The sequence below is a fragment of the Homalodisca vitripennis genome, chromosome 3, assembly GCF_021130785.1.
Source record: "Homalodisca vitripennis isolate AUS2020 chromosome 3, UT_GWSS_2.1, whole genome shotgun sequence".
NCBI classification, from domain to species: domain Eukaryota; kingdom Metazoa; phylum Arthropoda; class Insecta; order Hemiptera; family Cicadellidae; genus Homalodisca; species Homalodisca vitripennis.
In genome coordinates, this window is record NC_060209.1 from 171808865 (window position 1) to 171826465 (window position 17601).

A 17601-nucleotide genomic window follows, 5' to 3' on the forward strand; every position below is an offset into this window, starting at 1 on the left:
GCAGTCCCCTTTCCAGACATTATTTTGTTAACGAGCCAAAAGTAACTGTGTCTCAACGTTCGTGAGTGAACCGAAAACAGTGTCAAGTGAAGGTGGAATCTTCATCCATCAACAAGGACTCCACCAGTGCAACGTTCCTTGGAAGCAACCCAGGTCAAACTGCAATCAACCCAACTTCATTTGTGTCGAGGTATCAGACAATGGACGGTGCAAGGTAACAGTGTTTCATCATTCTTATCATGGTCCTTCGCAACTAAAGACAATTCTCTTCTCAACCAAGATTTAAAAATCCTCAACTAATTCGGACATTTTTGGACATTTTTAATAGAAAACGAAAATCATTTTAACACCTGAATTCTTGATTTAATTGTGTGCCTTTTTTCTAATACTATGTTTTGTGAGCTCATTTCGTATTTTTATTTTTCCCATTCGAGTAATAGTTATTCGTAGAAAGTCAACGTATGGGCTCCATCTGCTCAGCTATCGAAGTATGAGTTTAATATTAGACATAATTATTGGTCCTTCGAAACATAATTGCGGTCCGCCAAGCCGGATCTTTTACATAATTTTGGGTCCTTCTGACCGGATCTAACACATGTCAATAAGCAGAACATGCGTTACTGGGCTCACAGAAATCCCGGTGAACTTCATCAACGTCCGTTACACAGCCTTAAGTTACTGTATGGTGTGCAGTGTTTTGTCGAGGGATAATTACTTCTTTGAGGATGGTAATGGTTCCACTGTGACTGTCACATCTGAACGTTACATTCATATATATGCTAAAGAAATATTTTACTCCACGGCTTCATGCTTTTCTAGATATTGACATTCAGCAAACCTGGTTTCAACAGGATGGAGCCACCTCACACACTGCCAATCTGTCAATGGCAGCACTGAGGCGTTTGTTTAGGGAGTGCATAATTTCAAGGAACGCTAACGTCACATAGCCTCCACGGTCTCCAGACCTCTCAGTATGCGACTTCTTTCTATGGGGACATCTAAAGAGCGTTGTGTACCAGACTAGGCCAAGAAATCTTCTTGAGCTCAAGACTCAGATAGAAGAATACGTCGCCAACATCCCAGAGAACACATTGCGTCGCACAAGTTTTCGAAATTGATTGAATGAATGTGTTAGGCGCAATGGACAGCACTTAACTGATGTTATTTTTAAAAAGTGACTTTAGATGTATTGTTATTTCCAACATTTATCATGTAATTTCCACTCTTGCCTAACACATTTTAAGCATAAAAAAGCTGTTTGTACAATTCATTGGTTTATTATGATTATTTCAAAATTTCCCGTTTCTCTGCGCCACCCTGTATTTTAAATACTAGAATTTGAGGTAGGCAATTTATTCCTCATTTGATCTAGATTCAGAAAATATATTTGTCCAAGGTTCTCTTGATGAAAAATTATATACATTGTAAAAACCACAAATAAATAGTACACGAAAGGCTAAATTTGTTACTATGGATACAATTATTTCAAAATTAACAAAAATTATAATTTTTACACTAATTATTTCCAAAATATATAAAAATTTAGCATAGTATAGCCTAAACAAAGCTATAAACAGCTCTAAACTAACATTATAAACCATACCCATGGTATATGACTATTTTTCAAAATGGCTAGATGAAGACAATTCTTTCTGGAAAGATTTATGATGTCACTGTGACATCATTGTTGCCAAAACAGTAAAACAAATTTCACCATGGAAATCAGCAGTTCTTTCTGTTTGAAATTGTGTATAAATAGTGGTGGTAGTATTGATTTATGTACTATATGAACTGTTAAAACATGTTCGTGTTAGATCGACATTATAATGTCGATTGCCACTTGCAAAACGATTTAGATCAACATTGTAATGTCGATGCCAGTTTGAGGATTAATCTAAAAGTCCATAGGGATAGAATGAATTTCTTGAATTGACGAATAATAACATTTTTAGGAGATGAAGCACCAAGGACCATAAGTAGCCAGGCTTCCACAAGAGACAAGATTAAACCATCCCATCACTCAGAACATGGTATGTATTAGTACGGACTATCTAATATGGATAGGTAGAATAGAACTGTTAATTATTTAAGTAAGTATTTGTTTGTTTATTCATATATCTTTGTTATTAAAAATTTAGGTGATTACAAGCTGTTTGTGGCATACATAGATTGTTTTAATAACATTGTGAAGGAATAGAGGAACCCTCCTTGACTTCTGATGAAATCATAGTTTGTGATGCATTATATCTAGACTTTACAAATATAAATAAATATATATATATATATATTATATATAGCAAATTGTGTCTAAACATTGCACAAAATTAGATTTAGTTCAGGGCGTTACATGTTGTAGTTGTGATGGTGGGCACCAATTGGGATTGGCTCAGGGGTTTTGAAGTATATTTACTTGACATTTTACAGGATGTAAAGGTTAACAATGGTGAGAATCAATGGTTCTCGAATGGCCTGCCTGCATGATTCTCTTGCTTGAATGTTTTACAAGGATTTGGGTAGCTCTTTTTTTATGTATAAGAATCCTTTGCAGATTGCCTCTTGTGCTGCAATTAGTAGACTACAATTGAATACCGCAGATGAGACTCATATAGGGCGTAGTATGCAGTTGTAGCTGTCACAGTATCATTGATGTGTTTAATTTATTGTGATTACATAGAGCCCTGATCTTAGCTTTTTGCATAAGTAGTCTACATGTTGTGTCTATGACAGGGATTCATCAATTATAACCCCAAGATATTTTGTGGTGCTCTCTTCTAGTTCAGGCAGTCTTCCAGTTAGGTCTCCTTGTCTTCTCAGAATTAGCTGTTTTGTTTTGCTCTTTTCGGTAACAAGGCCATTATTGTGGTAGTATTGTATTGCCATATTGACAGCAGTGTAGGCATGAGGGCAGTGTCTCTGCATACATCAGTGTTCTGCTGTAGTTTTCCATGTATCAGTGGAGGTCATTAGTGTACAGGATGTAAAGGACCTGTCCGAGTACTGATCTCTGGGGTACTCATCTTGAGCGATGATTCTGACCTCTGATGTTGCTTTACATGTCAGTGGGCATCATATGGCTGTGTTTCCCTGATCCACTAATAACTCTACTAGATCTATAAGTGCTGTGGATTTTCCCGGCAAGAAACCGTGTTGCTGTGGTGTTAGTGGCTGATTAGTTGTAAGATGTTATATGAGTCTGGTTAGCACAAGTTTTTTTATTAAATGTGAGAAGGTGGGTATCAATGGTATGGGGTGATTTATAAGCTGGCTTTAATGTTGCCCTGATTTCTGTACATCCAAACAAGGTGCCTAAAAGAATTACCAAGATTTAATTTAATTGCTTCAATCTCAAAGATTAGTTCTTCACACACGTTATTTTCATTATTATTTTTTTATTACGTCATTGTTGTTTTTTGTAACTAATCCCTTAAGATGGTTCTCTCTGCAGAATTGTGCCATTAACTCATAACCTATTAACCTTATGTTTTTTAATGTCTCCTTTCTTTGGCCATGTTCAGTTAGACCTACAAGGTCAGGTTGTATACTGTCTAGGAGTGTCTTAATGCGGTCGATTTTATTGGAGACCCTTTCTGTGTTCCGCTGTAGGATGATTATGGTGTTGCTTGCTTGTGGTTGGGTATTATGGGGCTTTGTTTGTTTGTGGTGTGCCAGCTCTGGTGCCAAGTTCTCATTTGGCAGTGGTTTAATTGCAGTGCATGGGAATTCACTGAGTATACATCAATTTACACAAGCTCGTCAGAAAATCGTAAAAGTAGAAAGTTTAGACCCTAATATGAAGTACCTACCTGATATGAACCTTCAATATAGTGTGTCAAGGGCAGCCGATCAGATTAGTAAAAAAATCAATCCTCAAATTAACTCGAACGCGTCAGATTAAAAGAGGGTGAGGTAATTACATCCAGAAAAGAGTATATTTCAATATTCTGACAAGTAAGTATACTTTGGCATGTCCATTACTACATTTTCTTGGTGTTTTGATTTTTTAACAGAGCACCGTCTTGCTGGAAAATTAACCTGGCCCTCTCATTATAGTCTAAAGCAAGTCCATACAGAAGTGTAGGCGAGGTATGTTATAAACATCTAAATAATGTTGACCACTGTACAAAAATTATGATCATGAAAAATTACAACATTTTCAACTTTATCAATATTACCGCCGTTTTTTTAAAACACTTTAAAAGGCTATCTGTACCTAATTTTTTAATAAAGAACATTTTAAATGATACTAATCAACATGGATTCAGATCAGGACGATCAGTAATTGCAGTAGGAATTTGTTTTATTGAATCTATTATTATAATCCAATTGATAAAGGAGAAATACTGAATACAGAAAGCTTTATTCATAAATATCAAGTTTATAACAGGTGTCAAATACATAATAATATAAATGAAAATCAATACAATGTAATGGAAATAAATTGTCTTTAGTTCCTTGTAAGTTTTTTATAGCTGTTGCGGCTATTTGCATCTTCAAGGAATTCACTGATTGTGTAAATTGATTTTTTCACAAGCCAGGAATAGAGTCCTTTTTTTAGTTTTTTTTCTTTAACCCTTTGAACGCCGATTTAAATTTAGTATTTTTTTAGATTACGCTCATTTAAGGTAAAAAAATGAAAATGAAAATTCCTTGAAGCTAATTTTTTTAATCATTCCTAATGACTAATAACACACAAAAAAAGTAAATTTTACAATAATGTAATACTTTCATTAAAATAACGACATTTTTTAATAATAATGGAATATTTCAATAAAAATCTAATTCAATCAAATGGTTACAGAGTAATCAAATACATGTGATAAAAACTGGGCTATGTACATGAATATGAAAACAAGTAAAGTGTAATATGCTGATCTTAATGAGTTTACAAGTTCTGATGATAGATTTAGTCAGTTGTATGGTAAACTTCGAAACACAAATCAGGATGAAGCCATGGGGTCTCGGGACATGACTTGCAGAAGTACATTGTCTCCTTTCGTAATCCATTTCTTGTACAAACAACACACCTCCTGGATCCTTGAGCTCTTTTCCCCATAAAATGTTGCTTGCTTTTTTCTTGAGGAACATTTAGAGTTGGTCTTCCACGCTTTCTTCGTTGCGTACGTAGATGTACTCTATCTGCTACCAAGTCGTTAACCAAACTTTTCCTAAAATCTTTATGGGTAAGTGGTTTTTTTCCAGCTGCTTCTTGAACATTTTTATATAATAAGTAAGAGTTGACAATGACCACTTCTAAAAGCCAAAAAAAAACCTTACGGTACCATTTCTTCGTACGCCTCATGAACTGATAAGACGCGATAAAATGGTCGCTTCTATCAACTGCTCCCATTCTTTTGGTATAGTCTGTTACTACATCTGGTTTAGGGGTTGGAGGATTATTTGGCCACTTTGTACAAGGCTCATATTACGTCTGCTACCTTTGCCCTTCGTACTCAACATGTGCATGACCCTTTTATCCTTCCAGGACACGACCAATAAATCTCCTTTTTTTTGGAGAGAACGTCTCCTTTCTTGAGCTTTTTACTATCAGCTTTCAAATTAGGAGGCATACCAACTCGGTTCGGCATAACAGTACCAGTTAAAACACACCCTAAATCAAGGACTTCTTTAGCAACTTCAGGGCTTGTGTAGTAACGGTCTGTATAAACTTGTAATCCTACATAAGGGTTTTTAGGATCTTTCTGCAAGATTGACTCACAAAGCACTTTTACGATTTGTGTAGTCTTGAGAAGGGTAGAATTAGGAATTAGGGTTTGCTTCCCATAATAAGGTATAAAATTGTATATATACCCATTTGTACTGTCTGAAATTACAAATATTTTTATTCAAAATTTAGTGGGTTTCTGTGGATTGTAGACTCTGAAAGATACTTTTCCCTTGAAAGAAATAGTACTTTCATCCACAGCTACATATTTACTAGTATTATAAAATAGAGCACACTTTTCCCGTATGTGATCTACAAATGGCTGAATCAGGTATCCTTTGGGTCAGGTATCACCCTGACCTACTTCATGATAGAAGTGAATGTTCCAAAATAGGTTCAAAAATTCATTTTTCGAAAAAACATCGCTGAAAAATGGGATTCTACTATCCCATTTTGTAGAAAAGTATGCCTCAATTGAAGTCAGTGGCATCAAACCCATGTTTATAATAATGCCAATAAAAGCTTTGAAATCACAAGGATTTATATCTACCCATTTGTTTACTCGTGCATGAGGAGAATGAGAATGAGAATGAGAATGAGAAAGTTTATTGTCTTTAAAACATAAAATATGCAAATCGACAAATTCATTCTATGCTAAAGCTTAAATCCCACTAGTACATATTGTGTACATTAACAAACTTGTCTAGCGGGCTTAGTCAATCAATGTTACAGGTAACATATTATTACATTCTTTCATCAACCAGGCTTAGCTCTAATTTAGCTAAAATTTAAAAATGTAACAAAGATATAACAGAAAAAATTAACAAAAGGATAAATTGTAATAGATAAATTATTTAACAATTAAATAAATAAACAGGGGGTACTACACTAATTTTAAAATCTTAAGGTACTAATATCACAGGCCAAATAACTTTGTACAGAGTAAAAACGCTTTATCTTTGAGCCAATGTTCTAAAAACTGCCTTAAAATCTTTTTAATGTTACATGCCATGCCATGCCTCTTGAGGCAGTTTATTGAACATCTTTTAATTTCATAATACAGTGACTACTTCTAGTTTTTTCTAATTTTATTGGTAACATTTCTATCATATGGTTTTATCCTAGTAGGATATCTGTGGACTTCTTGTCTAACCCTGAGTGTTTGTAGATTTTCTTTAACATCAACCAAGCAACAGTAAATGTATAGGCTAGGTAGAGTCATTATCTGTAGTTCTTTAAAAAGAGGCTCACAGGACTCTCTTTCTGGGACATTTTTTATTACCCTTAGGGCTCTCTTTTGCCATATGAAAACCTTTTGAGAACCACAGCTATTACCCCAAAGTGTAATGCCATATCTAAGATGAGAATGGAAAAAGGCGTAATAGGTAGTAATTAGCATATTCGTTGTCACAGAATTCAAAAGCTTACGTAAAAGAAATGTGACTCTAGATAATTTTTTGCATAACTCTTCAATGTGTTGGTCCCAGCTCAATCTACTATCTAGGTGAAGTCCCAACAGTTTTTTTACAGGCTTTACATCTTTATAAATATAGTGATTCAAGGAAAAAAATAATTTTTTCTGTTTTGTTACTATTTACAACAAGGTTGTTTGCTTCAAACCATTGTAATGCAGTTTCTATGGCTTGTGTTTCGTCCTCAAGCAGTGTATCCAAACTTTTATTCCAGCTCAAAAGTGTAGTATCATCAGCGTATAAAACTGATGGGCAAGGTAAATTAAAAGCTATGTCATTCATTGATATGATGAATAAAAATGGTCCAAGGACAGATCTTGGGGGGACTCCTGCATTCACACCTTTAAAACTTGATTTTTCTTGGCCCTGGACCACCATTTGTTTTCTATTGTTAAGGTAAGATGCTAATAAAATCAAGTTCTTTATTCTGTATTCCATATGCAAACAGCTTTTTTACTAATAAATTGTGCGAGATACAGTCAAAAGCTTTTGTCAAGTCAATTAAAGTAGCAGATGATATTAATTTTGTTCTCAAAATTAAAAATAACTTGTTTCCACAAAGTTTTTTCTACTGCTTTTACTGTTATTTCGCCCCGGTATTGAAACCAAACTGTTCATTACAAAAAGAGGCTATTTTCAGTAAAATAGCCGTTTAACTGTTGCTTAATACAAGACTCCAATAATTTACTAAAAATGGGAACCAGAGATATTGGTCGATAGCTTGATGGGTCATTTTTGTCTCCTTTTTTAAATATTGGAGTAACTTTAGCTATCTTAAAAGAACTGGGATATACACCGTTCTCTAATACCCTATTAAAAAGAAAATGTAGGGGCTCTAAGATTATTTCAATAATTTCTTTAACAATAAAGTTTGAAAACCCATAGTAGTCTTCACTACGAGATGTACTTAGATTTTGCACACTTTTTAAAATATCAACTTGACTAATTGGTTTCCATTTAAAATGTTTTCCATCCTCAGAACAATTTGTGACATATGTATTTACATAATTAATGGCTTGATTCTCAGTTACATTTCTATTAGAACTACTTAAACCTAACTTACCTACTAAATTAACAAAATAATCATTAAACGTTTCAGAATCAATAACACTAACTTGACTAGAGCTGTTACTACCATTGCCATTATTTGATTGAGCTTTAACTATATTCCAGGCGGCTTTACATTTATTTGAAGCATTGGCAATAAAGTTTTCATTGGCATGTTTTTTTTCTAAAGTTATTTTGTTTTTGTAAATTCTTTTTGCATCAGTATATGCTTCTTTATGTTTACTTTCATTTATTGTTACCCTTACTGTTCTTGTATCTGTCATAAAGTAAAATGATGAATTCTTTCATTTTTTTCAGTTTCTGGTGTAAGCCATTTAATTCTTGGCCTGTTGGGATTTTTTTAATTTAACATGTTTAATTCTACAGCATCTGTTATAAAGAATTTGTCAAAACAGAAATAAAATATTCACACCCTCTTCTACATCGGACATACAATATAGTTGCCTCCAGTCTCTTAAAACTAACATGTCTTTAAAGTTTAAAATAGTTGTAGGGGTTAAATCTCTAATATTTTTATATAAATTGCTTGGATTATGAGGCCTAACTTTATTTGCAAGAGATAGACCATACAGCTTTGCAAAACACAGCTGCATGATCTGACAGATGTGGTTCAATAACCTGACATTCTGTATTATCTTTGCTAATATTTGTAACAATATTATCTAGTACTGCATCTCCCTAGTTGGGTTGTGATTCAAGCAATATAAATTAAAATGATCTCAACAAATTCAGGAAAGACTGTGATTCTGAGGTTATTTTACTAATATCTATATTGAAATCTGCTGAAAGTATAACAGGAGAGTGAGTGTTATCTTTTCGTTTGTTGGCATAAATATTGGTTTCATCACAAATAAATTGTACTATGTCATCGTTCATAAATAATTCAAAATATTCTATGGGTTTGGTGTTGCTGTCAAAATGAGATGGTAAAACTGGACCGTGATTCACATTATAAATTGGTATACTTTTAGATGGCCCAGGATCATCATTTGTAACATTGATCCATGCAGATGTAGGCGTAGGTTGAGCATTATTGTGCAAGGTAGGACTTCTTACCTGTTGCTGACATAGGTCTAGGCCTAATACTTGTGGTTGTTGAACATTCACATCATCATTATCGTCACTGTCAGTATAATTGTTTAAAAGAGTATCACTAATATCATCTTCATCCACATCATAGTAATCACTAGAAAACGTAGCATTCAAAACGTTAGCAACAAAATCGTCATAATCAGAATCGTCAGGGTGATGAGCCATAATTACACAACAGACAAAACAATAAAAACTTGATTTTAACACAGAAAACACCTTTTTACAACTGTTTGTATAAGGAATGACAAAGAAAGAACACTTCCCAAAGGCACGATGCGTGCTCCACTGACAGTCGGTAATGGCGGATAGTATCGTCATCGGCGTACAGACGGGAGAGGGAGAACAGCTGCCAGCAACAAAAAAATGTATTGTTTAGCTACTGCGGCCAGCTGACAGCTGCAACTGGATTATTTGGTCAAGCCAGTACATTACTTAGTATTGTGGCTTATATACTGAGTTTATAAACTTCATAAACAGTAATAAAATATATTTATATCGATCGGCGGATTATTTCGTCTTTGGCGTTATAAGACCTAAAAACATCGCGGATTATTTCGTCTACGGCGTGCTAAGGGTTAATTGTCTTGAGCTCGATAGGTAAAGCATTATATAGTCTAGCTCCAGCATATGAGGGTTTCTTTGCGAACAGAGCGGTCCTGTGAGCAGGTAAGTTGTAGTCAAGTCCATGTTTTGTGGTTCGACCGTGACAATTAATTGTTTTTTGTCAACTTTAAGTTAGCAGCAAGCATGATGACTTCAATTATGTAAAGAGATGTGATGGTCAGTAAATCTAGGTTTTTTTATGCATCTCTGCAGCTGTCCCACGGTGCAATGTTAGCCATTATTCTTACTGCCTGTTTCTGAAGAACCATGACTCGTTGAAGGTTGATGGTTGAGGATGCTCCCCATAGCACAATTCCGTATCGGACTCTGCTCTCACATTTTTCATTACCAAAAGAATATTCCTCGCCAAAGTAGATATGTACATTAATTAAAATTTTTCATATTTTAGGTCATGTAAGTGATTTTTATTGGATATATTCTGTCAGAGGATTAACTTTAGTACCGATTTATTGTACTTACTTTGATTATTGTCTTCCTCGTGTGCCATAAAAACATCGTTCTTTATGGACAGCTGACGTAATACTCAACCATGTTGTTGCTGACAATAGACAATAGACAATATACTTTAATGACATATTCTTTGAGAACAGTACATCGAGTCAGTAGTCATTAGATTCATAAAAATAAACATTTTAATTGTCACAAAATTCCTTTTCTGTGTAGTAAGGGTTCTGTGGTTTACTTTTCTTAGGTTATAGTTTTAGTTGTTTATTATAGATAAAAACTTTATAGACCGATGAAGTGATCTTAGAGAGTCCGTTTTGGAGCATCCTATTTCTAATGATGACTAAGTTTATTCTGACATTGAGGTAAACTTGACAGACCATATAGCAGACGTGATTTCCTAGTAAGTGTTCTCTCACATTTGTGTGAGTCAGACAGAGAAGTTGTTGTTCCACTTGGTGATGTCCTTGGCCCTGCTCATGAACTTGCAAAACTCCCCAACACAAACTATTGCTTGTGTGTAGTATGTGAGCGTAAAAACTTGAAAAAAGAAAACCAATTTCCTTTGCACTGGATGTAATTGTAGAGCCCACCATAAGTGCTACCATCTGCTCGAACACTACGGAAGACCAGTTTGACAGGGAGGCCGCAAATATAGGTGGAATCAAGTAACTCTGAGTGAAAAATGAAACTGTATATATTGTACATATGCAGCCAATACAACTCTCCTATTAGCTCACAGAAGTATGGCTTTAATTAATGAATTGAAGAAAACTGCACTTGAAAGATCCAACTTCTGGCTTGAAACAAATAAACTTGTTGTTAATAATGACAAGACAGAAGACATTATTTTTAGTCTGAGTAAATATGAATCTTCCTCTGTAAAACTGTTAGGCATTTTATTAGATAGTAAGCTGGCCTGGGTTGAGCATACAGTTCAGTTATGTATTAGACTTGCTAGAGTTGTGTTTTTGATATGGAACCTCTTTAGTTCTTGCTCAACTGCTAGTTTAATTCTAAATGCCTATTATGCTTTTTTCATGTTCATTTATTGTATGGTGTAACCCTACTGGGTAACTCGAGTGGAGCTAAAAATGTTTTTCTGTGACAGAGGAAAATAGAGCAATTGCTGGTGTTAGTAATGGATATTCCTGTAAGAATTACTTCATTTATTTTAGTATTTTAACTTTACCTTGTATATTGTTATTCTGTATATTTTATTGTATGTCAAAGATCATTTTAACAAATTAACTTTGAGATCTCGTACGTAGCATCATAATAAAGGGTTTTTTTATTTTGAGCGGGTAGATTTTGAGATGAAATAAAACAAGCTATGTATGATATATTAACGAAATTAATTTTTCCTATGAAAGGCCCATGTATGCCATTATGTATGGAATACGAGATTGTTCAAATGTCCACCGCGGTTTCTCACAATGGTACAGATTCAAGTGGTCCAATTTTCAATTACTCTGCCGCATAAATCCAGTTGAATTTGAGCGATGGCCTGGGTTATGTTGATTTTAAGTCCATCAGTTGATTGAGCTGCGACTTCAAAAAATCCCACAAAAAAAGTCTAGGGGCATCACATCGCACGATCTTGGTGGCCATTCCACGTCACCTCTGCAAGAGATAACCATACCCTCAAATCGTTCATGCAAAATGTTCATGATTTCGTTCGCTGTGTGGCACATAGAGCCGTCCTGCTGAAACCACATGTCGTTTACGTCCATATCGTTTAATTTGGGCCAAAAGAAATTTGTTATCATTGTTCTGTAGCATTCGCCGATGACAGTAATGGCCTCACCATCATTGTTTTAAAAAAAAATATGGACCAATCACAACACCAGCCCAAAATCCGCACAAAATAGTAACTTTTTGTGGATGCATCGCTACCTGGTGAACCTCATGTAGGTTGGCGTTGTCCCATATACGGCAATTATGCTTTTAAACATAGCCATTGATCCAGAAATGTGCTTTATCGCTGAAGATAATTTTTCGGCCGCAATTAGGATCTTCTTCCAAACGCTCCAAAGCCCACTTGGCGAACAAACGGCATTGTCTATGGTCATAAACTTTGAGCTGCTGGGTCAGTGGGTTATTTTATGGATGGAGGCCTAAATTCAGAAGCAAAATTCGCCAAGTTGAAGTTTGCGAAAGGCCGAGTTCTTGTGCACTGCGAGGAATTGAACGCCTCCCGGATTCCTCTGCACACTTTGAAGGACAGCGGCGACGTTCTCGATAGATCTCCTGTTCCTTTGACGTCTGGGTGTAGGCTGGTTGTTTACCGAACTGGTCATCTCGAATTTAGGTACCAAACGTTGAAGAGTTGACATTGAAAGTCCTTCGCGCCTGCCGTAAAATGGTCGCAATGCATGTAACGTTTAGTGAACACTGATTTTGATAATAAAGTTTAATCATAGACTGTCAACATCTACCCACCCAAAATGAAAAACCCTATACATGAAACGAGAAAAATTTGTTTTTAACTATGTTAGGCTAGACTTTAGGTATAAGACTGTTTAATAAGTTGCCAGTACCATACAGAAATATACCCTCTAAGGGATTTAAGACAATTATAGAAAAGTTATAAAAAATAAAGTATACTAATTAGTTAATGAATTTGAAGAGGATAATTTAGACAATTTAGTATGATTTGTAAGTAGGCATAATCAAGGCTAGCACAATATTTGTATTAAGTTTAATTCGAGTTAAAATTGACTCCTATTACACTATAAGGTGTGTTTAACGACATTAAAGATTCTGATTCTGATATGTATGCGAGGTAATTTTTTAAGTAAGAACTGTTTTGTAATAGATCAACAGAAACGTATATATCAACTTAAATTGTATCACAAACTAAATTATGAATATATATTAATTTTCTACATAGTCATCATGAACATCAAAACATTTTTCGTCATGGCACCAGCTTTTAGATCCCATCATCAAAGACCTCTGCCACCTAACCTTTAAACCAGTTAGTGACTGTTTCTTCCAAAATGTAATGATTTTCCAAGTGCTTCCCACCAAGAAATTCCTTGAGTTTTGAAAAAAGATGTAAGTCTGATGGTGCTGTCAGGGCTGTATGGAGGATGATCCTGTATTTTCCAACAAAACTTGGCCAGACACGCCTGTGTTCTTACTGTGAAATGAGGCTGAGCGATGTCGTGAAGCATAACAACGCCGCAAGAAAGCAGGCCTCATTGGTGGTTTTCAACAACGAGCGTAAACTTCAATAACGTTTCACAGAATCTCCCTGCATTTATTGTCATTCCTTGTGGCAGAAAGTTTAATAAAGGTATGCCTTTCCGGACCCAAAAAATTGTGGCCATGTTTTGTCTTATTGACGATTCTTGCTTGAATTTTCGTGGCTTTGTCTGGAAGTTTGGATGATGCCACTCACTGGATTGACGTTTAGTCCTTGGAGTGTAGTACGCAACCCATGTCTCATCACCAGTCACAATATGACTTAAGAACACTTCACCATCCTTGTGATAGCACTCCAAAAAGGACAAAGAATGTGCCATTTGCTTTATGTTCTTCTGTTAACATTTTTGGCACCCATCTCGCACACATTTTTTAAATGAAGAGTATCAATAACAATATTATAAACTACAGACCTTGAAACTTGAGGACATTTCTAATGAAGTTCGTCAATAGTGAAGTGCCTGTTTTGGTGAATTTGCTCATCAAATTTTGTGCCAATTCTTCATTTATGACAGACAGTAGGGTGTCCAGGTCGTTCATCATGAACATTTGTCCTTCCTTCATTAAAAAGATTCCACCATTTTCACACTTCCATTGTCCATTACATCATCGCCATAAAAAAATTGCCAATAAATTTCTCAGCAGGATGAACATTTAAAAACCAAATCACTGAGCGATAAATAATGCAGTCTAACCGAATAACTAACATCGGGAGAGTGGAGAGACGTGTAACGTAATGGTGGCGTAGTGGGGGACTAGCGAAGAGTGGCTGATCTTGAACGGACGTAACGTGACAGGATGCACGGGCAAAATGCGCAATAAGTTCTTACTTGAAAAATGACCCTTTTAAATAATATAGGATTCAAATTTATTATTTTATTTTATTTTAACTGCCATTCCTACAACATGGCAAACAATATTTGGTTTTCTATAAAAAATACATATTGTAATAGTACACGCAATATTTATATTTAACAACTATTACATTAAGGATAAATTATTCATATTTTATAGAGAGAGGGAGGAAGGGAGAGATAATCCTAATGGATAAGAGTTGTAAATATTATACATCTTCCCTGTGGAGCTTCTTCAGTTGGCACATTCCAGTTTCTCAGTTCTGTGGGATCCTTATGTTGTTTACTTTGTACAATAAACCATACTTTTCCAATAAAATTAATTCTTTGGACGAGGCCTTTCGAAACCAAAGGTTTCATCATCTGGTGACTCCACAAATAAATATGTACATTATTTTTGTTACAATTAATATTAAAATACCGTATGGTGTAAATATGCAAATACAAAAATTTTGGAAATATTTCAACCAGTATGAAAAAATAGATATGACTGCAGTTTAATTTTTGAATAAATTGAGAAGAAAGAAGAATGGAATTGTCAATAGGGTCTTCTACATTGTTTATTAGTTTTTCTTTATTTCTGTTTATTTATAGTGTTTCCAAAGCATGTAAGTTCATTGGTTTTGTTACTTCTTTTATTAATTTTTAATTGACATTCTGTGTCCTTATTCAATGCAGTGCTTGGCTCCAGCAGATTTTTCAACTCTTCCTTATTTCATGTGTGATAAATGCTCTTTGAATTGTGTTTTTATTGTTCTTTTTATTTGTCCAATATAAATTTTATCACAGTCATCTCATCCAATTTCATAAATTCCTGATTTATTAGCATTTGACATTTTTGTATACCTTTTAAAATTTTTGCATATTTGGTTCGAGAAAGTGCTGTATGTTGTGCAAATAAATTCTTGTTTTGTGTCTTGAGGTGGCCTTTATGTTGTCTAAAAGAAGTAACAAAACCAATGAACGTAAACGCTTGGGAAACACTACATATAAACAGAAATAAATAAAAAAATTATAAACAATAAAGAAGGCCCTATTGAAAATTCCAGTCTTCTTTCTTCTAAATTTATAAAAAAATTAAACTGTAGTCATATCTAATTTTTCATACTGACTGAAATATTTTCAAAATTTGTGTTTGCATATTTACACCGTATGGTATTTTAATATTAATTGTATCCAAAATAATGTAAATATTTATTTGTGGAGTTGCCTGATGATAAAAACCTTTGGTTCCGAAAGGCCTCATCCAAAAAATAAACAATATCGGAAAAGTATTGTTTTATTAACATTTATTACTGTTTTAAAATGTTTTCCAATTACCCAAAAGTATTCAACTGCATCGTGTTAATCATTCTCTTGTTCGTATAGCATCAAGACCTTTGAGCTGCATAAATGATAGAAGTGAGAGAGTGAAGAGAAATCGCATAATGGACCTACAGCTGGAATGTCTGGAGATAAAGAAGTACAACATGCAGATGGAGGCACTGGTACTGGAGCATCAGCTGAGTCTGCCTCGGTCCATCTTCACACAGGTTCTGCAGAACTCCGATACCATTTCGAGGGGCACACAGACAGACGTGGGTGGCAACAATACTAAAGTGTTTTACGTGTCAGACAGCAAAATGCTCAAGGAAGGTTCACACCACCTTCTCTCTTTTCAAGCAGTGCTAAATGAATGAGCATATATTTGTTCATATTTACAACTAAATATTATTTTAGTAAAGTGGTCCCAGTTGTGTTTTCACGACTGTTTCCCGCGCCTTTTAAGCACTTAACTTGAATGACATTTGCTAATGTAATGTAAACCAGGATGGATGATCTCCAAAACAAATTTATACAGTAAAATCTATTGTCGGCTATGGTAAGTGGATAAAGTGCACTGTACTGCATACTGTTGTAAGTACAGTATTATCTATTAAAATATTGTAAATATAATACATCAATACATTTTGTATTTTGAACCTAACACTGACTGGGTCCATGATTAAATAAATGTATACAACACATATTTTTGTACTCTTTGAAATCCTTCTTCTTAAAATTATATCAGCATTTTTCTGGATTTTTAACAACATAAGGAAATTATTAATTATTTTACTGATGATTAAGGTTTCCAAGGTACATAACTGAAAATTCATGTTGGAATGTGGTCACATTATAGCTAATAATATAAGGGTTATCCATAAAGTAACCTCCATTTTGAAATACAAAGTAAACCGGTGAAGATAGCAAAATTTGATTGTATACATATGAAAAACAACTTTCTATAATTTTCTACCTAATCACCAAACAGATTCAAGTACTTGTCATATCTTTGATTCTCTCTGCGTAAAAATCTGTCACTTTTAATGCAGCCAACCTGTCACGCCATTTTGAAGCTTTTACATTATTGGTAAATGAACCACTGAGATGCAAGCCACCACTACATGTTCGGAAACTGATGAAAGTCGCTAGTAGTTAAGTCCTGGTTGTGTAGAGGATGATCAAAGACGTTCCATTTGATCTTTGAAAACTTAATTTCTTCTTTGAACTGTGTGAGGGCGAGCCTTGTCATATATGAGAGCTATTCAGAAAGTAACACATTCTGAAATAAAAAATAACCAACTGAAATAGGAACATTTTATTATATGCACTCTTACTAGTTATAGTGTAAAAGTGTTTTTAGCTACACTCTCAGGCTATTTTTCAACCTAATCCCTGTTCAAATTGAGACACTTATCTTAACGTGACACAAATGTTTCGATTCCAACTTTGTAGAAATCTCCTACCTGAAATCTTAACCACTGATTAACACGTTCGCTACCGCAGTGTTAATTATTTTCCATTAATATAGACCATCGACGCATATTTGAGTCTACCTATTTATTTCGCTCAGACTGACGACGCACATTTGCGTCCGGTGATCACATTAAATTAGACCAGAGACGCATATTTGCGTCCGTGTCACCATTGTATTGAAAAGACTATTTCTCATGAACAGTCTATTTTAAAGCTCTATTCTCTTTGTAACAGTCTACGGGAATGCCCGACTCATATTTGAGTCCCTTGGTCTGTGGCTACGACGATTAGTGACGTCACAATACGGTTAGCTAAACAGCTGATGTTTTTCAGCTGTATATAAGAGTAACCTAACCTCAAAGCTATAACGTGGTTTAGTACACCTACGGACTAGATT

General features: G+C 34.7%; 1 protein-coding gene across 2 annotated transcripts in view; it reads left to right on the top strand.

Moving 5' to 3' along the window:
* Window positions 1-16432, top strand: part of LOC124357779 — a 64060-nt gene extending 47628 nt beyond the window's left edge. For both annotated transcript variants that reach the window (XM_046809824.1, XM_046809823.1), the window contains exons 3-4: window positions 1953-2030; window positions 15795-16432. In XM_046809824.1, the coding sequence (XP_046665780.1) occupies window positions 1953-2030; window positions 15795-16105 (389 nt within the window). In that variant the 3' untranslated portion in view covers window positions 16106-16432. The remainder of the gene's footprint in view (window positions 1-1952; window positions 2031-15794) is intronic.
* Window positions 16433-17601: the final 1169 nt, after the last annotated feature.